The sequence below is a fragment of the Chamaea fasciata genome, unplaced genomic scaffold, assembly GCF_029207755.1.
Source record: "Chamaea fasciata isolate MVZ Bird 193981 ecotype frontalis unplaced genomic scaffold, bChaFas1.0.hap1 SCAF_46, whole genome shotgun sequence".
NCBI classification, from domain to species: domain Eukaryota; kingdom Metazoa; phylum Chordata; class Aves; order Passeriformes; family Sylviidae; genus Chamaea; species Chamaea fasciata.
In genome coordinates, this window is record NW_027094131.1 from 743,632 (window position 1) to 751,088 (window position 7,457).

At 69.9% G+C, this 7,457-nt stretch overlaps 1 protein-coding gene across 1 annotated transcript; it reads left to right on the top strand.

Annotated features, from left to right (window-relative positions):
• Nucleotides 1-547: 547 nt before the first annotated feature.
• TGFBR3L (transforming growth factor beta receptor 3 like) lies at nt 548-7,237 on the top strand. Its single transcript, XM_066207647.1, has 9 exons — nt 548-617; nt 834-919; nt 1,368-1,481; nt 3,233-3,499; nt 4,833-4,992; nt 5,344-5,442; nt 5,943-6,044; nt 6,482-6,533; nt 7,118-7,237. Exons 1-9 carry the CDS (start codon nt 548-550, stop codon nt 7,134-7,136), a joined length of 969 nt encoding a protein of 322 aa, XP_066063744.1. The 3' UTR covers nt 7,137-7,237.
• Nucleotides 7,238-7,457: the final 220 nt, after the last annotated feature.

A 7,457-nucleotide genomic window follows, 5' to 3' on the forward strand; every position in this document is an offset into this window, starting at 1 on the left:
AATGGGGAGGGGGGACAGACATGGGGACAGTGGGATGGACACAGGACAATGGGGACACGGGAGGACATCGGGGACATGGGTACAGGGACATTGGGGACATTGGAGAGGAGGGGATGGGGACACGGGGAGGTGACCGCGGGGACCTTGGGAATGGGATATTAAGGACAGGGACGGGAAAGTGGAGGGTGGGGACGTCGGAGACATCAGGATGGGGGACATTGGGGACAGGAGGGGAAGGGGGCTGGTGACAGCGGTGGGACATTGGGGACACGGGGGTGGCAGGGGGGGCACACGGGCACAGGGCGGGGGCGGGGTTGGGGACATCGGGGAGGGCACCCGGGGACAGCGGTGGCACCTCAGGGACACGCGGGGGCACCCGGGTGACGCTCCTCGTGACGTCCCCGCGGCCCAAGGGTGTCACCGGGGCGACGGTGGCCTCGGGGGGGGGGGGCGGGGGACACACGGGGACATCCCCCCCAGCGTGGGCGGGAGCCGCGGGGACACGGCGGGGACGCCTTGGGGACAGCGGGGACACAGCGGGGGCAGGATGGCGGCGCCACCGAGCCCTCTCCTCATCCTCGTCTTCATCCTCCTCCTGCCCGGGGGGGGGCCCGCAGGTGGGGGGGGACATGGGGGGGACAGGGTGGGACACGGGGGGTCCCAGGGGAGGGGTCCCAGGTGGGTGGGGAGGTCCCAGGGGGTCCCGGGTGTCACGGGGGCGGGGGGGGGGGGACACTGCGGGACCCGGAGGGGACATCGGGGGACCCAGGGCTCGGGTGGGGGAGGGGCGCGGGTGGCCTCGGCGGGACACCCAGAGGTGTCGCCGTCCCCAGGGCCCCCCCCGGGCTGGCCGTGGGGTGACACCGCCACCCCCTCCCCGGGACCCCCGAGGCCGCGCTGCAGCGGGGACCGGCCCGGGGTGAGTGCGGGCACTGGGAGGGAACTGGGAGCACTGGGAGGGAACTGGGAGCGCTGGGAGTAACAGAGGGTGACTGGGAGCGGGCGGGAAGGGGCGCTGGGGGTGGCTGGTGGCACTGAGAGGTCGCTGGGAGCACCGGGAGGTCACTGGGATGTCACTGGTGGCAATGGGAGGTCACTGGGATGGCACTGGGATGGCACTGGTGGCACTGGAAGGTCACTGGGATGGCACTGGGGGGGTCACTGGCGGGGGTCACTGGTGGCACTGGGGGGTCCCTGGTGGCCCTGGTGTCACCGAGATGTCACTGGTGGCACTGGGAGCTTACTGGGAGGTCGCTGGTGGCACCGGGATGGCACCGATGGCATCGGGAGATCCCTGGTGGCGCTGGGGGGTCACCGGTGGCACCGGTGGCACCGAGGGCGGTGATGTCCCCGCGCTGTCGCCGCAGCCCCGGTGCCCGCCCCGCCTCCCCCGGCTCCGCCTGGACGTCGCCCCCTCCCCCGAGTTCCGGCCGGCCCCGGGACCGCGCACCGTGCCCGCGGGGACGCGCCTGTTCCTGCAGGTACGGGACAGGGGACACAGAGGGGACACGCGTGTCCCTTCAGGTCAGGGGACACTGGGGACACAGAGGGGACATGCGTGTCCCTGCAGGTCAGGGGACACTGGGGACAGGGGACACAGAGGGGACACGCGTGTCCCTGCAGGTCAGGGGACACTGGGGACAGGGGACACAGAGGGGACACGCGTGTCCCTGCAGGTCAGGGGACACTGGGGACAGGGGACACAGAGGGGACACGCGTGTTCCTGCAGGTCAGGGGACACTGGGGACAGGGGACGCAGAGGGGACACGCGTGTCCCTGCAGGTCTGGGGACACTGGGGACAGGGGACACAGAGGGGACACGCGTGTTCCTGCAGGTCAGGGGACACTGGGGACAGGGGACACAGAGGGGACACGCGTGTTCCTGCAGGTCTGGGGACACTGGGGACACAGAGGGGACACGCGTGTCCCTGCAGGTCAGGGGACACTGGGGACAGGGGACACAGAGGGGACACGCGTGTTCCTGCAGGTCAGGGGACACTGGGGACACAGAGGGGACACGCGTGTCCCTGCAGGTCAGGGGACACTGGGGACAGGGGACACAGAGGGGACACGCGTGTTCCTGCAGGTCTGGGGACACTGGGGACACAGAGGGGACACGCGTGTTCCTGCAGGTCAGGGGACACTGGGGACAGGGGACACAGAGGGGACACGCGTGTCCCTGCAGGTCTGGGGACACTGGGGACACAGAGGGGACATGCGTGTCCCTGCAGGTCAGGGGACACTGGGGACAGGGGACACAGAGGGGACACGCGTGTTCCTGCAGGTCTGGGGTCACTGGGGACACGGGGACACAGAGGGGACACGCGTGTCCCTGCAGGTCTGGGGTCACTGGGGACACGGGGACACAGAGGGGACACGCGTGTCCCTGCAGGTCTGGGGGCGCTGGGGACACAGAGGGGACACGCGTGTCCCTGCAGGTCTGGGGACACTGGGGACACAGAGGGGACACGCGTGTCCCTGCAGGTCTGGGGACACTGGGGACAGGGGACACAGAGGGGACACGCGTGTCCCTGCAGGTCTGGGGACACTGGGGACACAGAGGGGACACGCGTGTCCCTGCAGGTCTGGGGACACTGGGGACTCGGGGACACAGAGGGGACACGCGTGTCCCTGCAGGTCTGGGGTCACTGGGGACACGGGGACACAGAGGGGACACGCGTGTCCCTGCAGGTCTGGGGGCGCTGGGGACACAGAGGGGACACGCGTGTCCCTGCAGGTCTGGGGACACTGGGGACTCGGGGACACAGAGGGGACACGCGTGTCCCTGCAGGTCTGGGGACACTGGGGACAGGGGACACAGAGGGGACACGCGTGTCCCTGCAGGTCTGGGGACACTGGGGACACAGGGGGACACGGGGGGGGTCGCATGTTCCTACAGGTGAGGGGACAGGCGGGGACAGGGGGGGGGGGCACCTATTCCTGCAGGTCAGGGGACACACAGAGGGGACATGGGGGGACACGGCGGGGGGACAGAGGGGACACGAGGGGGTGGGTGATCCTGCAGGGGGGGCCACCTTTGGTGGCGCGTGTTCGCGCAGGGGAGGGGGGCACGGGGGGGTTCCCGATCCTCATCACCCCCGTGTGTCTCCCCGGTGACCCCCGTGTCCCCGTGTCCCTTCAGGTGTCCCTGTCCCCCCCTCGGTGACCCCCGTGTCCCCTCAGGTGTCCCTGTCCCCCCCTCGGTGACCCCGGTGTCCCCGTTTCCCCTCAGGTGTCGCTGTCCCGCGCCCCCCCCGGGCTGGGTTTCTCTCTCCGCCGCTGTTTCGTGTCCCCGCGCTCGTCGCCGGTGTCGCCGCGGGGCCCGGCGCCGCTGCCGCGGCCGCTGGTGGTGCTGCGGGGCGGCTGCGGGGCGCGGCGGCGGCTCCGCGGCTCCTTCGTGCTCCCGCCGCGCTTCCCGGAGCCGCTGCAGTTCCTGCACTGCCGCCTGCGCCTCTGCCGCCGCCGGGCCGGCACCGGGACCCCGCGGGGGCTGCCCTCGGTACCGGGACCGGGAATGGGAACGGGAACGGGAACGGGAACGGGGGCTGCCCACGGGACCGGGAACGGGAACGGGAACGGGACCGGGAACGGGACCGGGACCGGGAATGGGAACGGGAACGGGACCGGGAACGGGAACGGGGGCTGCCCACGGGACCGGGAACGGGAACGGGACCGGGAACGGGACCGGGACCGGGAACGGGAACGGGACCGGGAACGGGAACGGGGGCTGCCCACGGGACCGGGACCGGGAATGGGACCGGGACCGGGAATGGGAACGGGAACGGGACCGGGAACGGGGGCTGCCCTCAGTACCGGGAACGGGAACGGGGGCTGCCCACGGGACCGGGAACAGGAACGGGAACGGGACCGGGAACAGGAACGGGAGCGGGGGCTGCCCACGGGACCGGGAACGGGAATGGGAATGGGAACGGGAACGGGAATGGGAATGGGAATGGGGGCTGCCCACGGGACCGGGAACGGGAATGGGAACGGGAACGGGAATGGGACCGGGAACGGGAACGGGAATGGGAATGGGGGCTGCCCACGGGACCGGGAACGGGAATGGGAACGGGACCGGGAACGGGGGCTGCCCTCAGTACCGGGAACGGGATCGGGGGCTGCCCACGGGACCGTGAACGGGAATGGGAACGGGGACGGGGACGGGAACGGGAATGGGAACGGGAATGGGAAAGGGAACGGGAATGGGAACGGGAATGGGAACGGGGACGGGAATGGGAACGGGAATGGGAAAGGGAACGGGAATGGGAATGGGAACGGGGGGCTGCCCACGGGAACGGGGGATGGCAGCGGGATAACAGCGGGATAACGGGGATGGGGATAGTGGGAATGGGATAACAGAGGGATAACGGGGATAGCGGGGATGGGATACGGGAATGGGGTAACAACGGGATAACGGGGGTGGGATAACGGGAGAATGTGATAAGGGGAATGGAGACAATGGGGACACCGGGAACGGGGGCAACCCTGAACCGGCAGTGGGACACGCTGGGGACACACACCGCGAACGGGGGACAGCGGGACCACCGGGACACGCTGGGGACACCGGGAACAGGGGACATGGGAATGGGGAGGGGACACCGGCAATGGGGGACACCGGGAATAGGGGACACCGGGAACAGGGGGCACGGGAACGGCGGACACCGGGGGAATGGGGACACCGGGGGAATGGGGACACCGGGGACCGGGAGACCCCGGAACTGGAGAAGGGACGAGGCCAACGGGGCCCGTGGCCAGGGGGACACGGGGGTGGCACCGGGGGGGCTCTGGGGGGATCGCCCCCGGTCCCCCCCCGTTAACCCCGCTCCCATCAGTGCCGGGCCGAGCCCTGTCCCCGCAGAGGGGGCGGAGCCTCCGGCTCAGGCCCCGCCCTCCGGCCCCGCCCCCGCTCCGGCCCCGCCCCCGGGCGCGCGCTGCGCACCGTGACCCGCCCGATCGTGGTGACACTGGGGACCCCCGCGACCCCCGCGCCCGGTACGGGGACCCCTCCCCTCGGGACCCCCGGAGCCGAAACTCCGCTCCAACCCCGGGACCCCAGGACCGGGACCCGCCCCCCAAACCTCCGGGGATCCCCCGGCCCGAGACCCCTCCTCCAATCCCGGGACCCCCCCCCCGGGACCACCACCCCCGAGACCCCCGGACAGGGACCCACCCCCCAGCCCCCCCCCCGAGACCTCCCTGGTGACCCCCCGTAACCCGGGACCCCCTGACACAGACCCTCCCCGCCCCCCCCCCCCCCCCCACCGGGACCCCCAATTCCCCCCCGTGGGCAGAAGGGAACCCTCCCCCCCCATGCCCCCCAATAACCGCCCCTCCCCCCCCCAGGTGCCCCCCCGGGGCTCCCCCCGCTGCCGTTCCCGCCGCCCCCCCCCTTCCTGCGCCCCCCGCCGCCCCCCCGGGAGCGGCCCCGGGCCCCCCCCGCGGGTGAGTGACCGGGACCCCCGGGGCTGGGGAGTTTGGGGGGTCCCGGATCCCTGATCTGCCTTTGGGGGGGGTCCCGGAGCTCTGGGTTTCTTTTGGGGGAGGGGCCTTGGGGGGGTCCCGGATCCTTGGGTCCTTTCTGGAAGATTTGGGGGGCTGGGGAGGGGGGGTCTCGGGGCTCTGCTTTCCCTTTTGGGGAGGTTTTGGGGGGCTGGGGGGGGTCTCGGGGCTCTGCTTTCCCTTTTGGGGAGGTTTTGGGGGGCTGGGGGGGGTCTCGGGGCTCTGCTTTCCCTTTTGGGGGGGTTTTGGGGAGCTGGGGGGGGTCTCGGGGCTCTGCTTTCCCTTTTGGGGGGTTGGGGGTGGTCCCACACCCCGGGGTCCCTTTCGGGGAGGTTTAGGGGGGAATTGGGGGAGTTTTGGCCCCGGGGGGAGTTTGGTGGATCCTGGCCCCCGAATTTGGGGGGGGGGGGTCAGGATTTTGGGGGGCTGACGGTGCCCCCCAGCCCCCTCGGTGCCCCCCGGGGCCGTGGCCGCCATTTCCTTCGGGGCCTTCGTGGTGGGGGCGGCGCTGGCGGGGGGGCTCTGGCTCGTGCACGGCTGGACAGGTGAGGGACCCCCCCCCCAAATAATCCCCTCGAAAAACAACCTCCCATCCCAAATAATCCCCAGAAATACCCCCCGATAATCCCCCACCCCAAATAATTCCCCTCCCCCAAAGATCCCCCTCCCTAAAAAAAAAAAACCCAATCCCCCCCAAATCCCCCCCCAAATTAATCCGCCCCCAAAATAACCCCCCTCCCCAAACCAACCCCCTCCCCAAAAACAACCCCCCAAAAATAACCACTCCCCAAAATAATCCCCACCCCCAAAATCCCCTCCCCGAACTCCCCTCTGACCCCCCCAAACCCCCCAAGACCCCCCCAAAATTCCCCTTTGACTGCCCCCTCCCCCAAGAGCCCCCCAAATCCCCTGAGCCTCTCCCCACCCCCCCCCCCAATTTGGGGTGGGACCCCCCCTGATCTGTGCCCCTCCTCCCCCGCAGCCCCCCGGCCCCCCCGGCCCCAGCCCTGCCCCCCAGCCCGGGGGGGGAACAGGTACTGGGGATACTGGGAGCACTGGGGGGAACTGGGGGTCACTGGGAGCACTGGGGGGGACAGAGCCCCCGGGGAGTGACAGGGACCTGGGGGGTTTTGGGGACCCCGTTGGGCGGGGCTGGGATGTGTGGGAGGGGCTGGGTTGGGTCTGTCACTGTCACTGTCACTGTCACTGTCACTTGTCCCTGCTATTGTCACTGTCATTGTTATCGCCACTGTCCCTGCATTGTCCCTGTCCCTTCCCTGTCCCATCCCTGTCCCCATGTCGCTGTCCCCGTCCCTGTCCTTGTCACCGTCATTGTCCCTCTCCCTGTTCTGTCCCTGCCCCATCCCCGTCCCTGTCGTTGTCCCTGTCCCTGTCCCTGTCCCCATGTCCCTGTCCCTGTCCCCGTCTCATCCCTGTCCCTGTCCCATCCCTGTCCCCATGTCGCTGTCCCCGTCCCTGTCGCTGTCCCCGTCCCTGTCCCTGTCCCCTTCCCTGTCCCTGTCCCCGTCCCTGTCCCCATCCCTGTCCCTGTCCCTGTCCCTGTCCCTGTCCCTGTCCCTGTCCCCGTCCCTTTGCGGTGACAGGCGACGTTCGGCAGCTCCGAGCGCTCGGGCTGAGAAATTCCTGAGGAAAAAGGGAATTCCGGCATCGGGGGACGGCGGCCCGAGCCCCTCCGGCCCCGAGGCCTCGCTCACCTGCCCGGGGGCAGACACAACCAGCAAACGGGGGAATTAATTAATCAAAATTAATTTAAATAATTAATCTGCCGCCTGTAACCGTGTAAAATGTCCCCGTGGTGCAGAGCTTTGCTGCTGTGCCCTGAGGAGAATAAATCCCGCCATCGCCTCCGCCGGGTGTGACTTTTGGCTCAGGGCGCCCTCGGGGTTGGGAGCAGCCAGAGCAGCCCCGGGTTTGGGGTTCGGGGCTTGGGGTTCGGT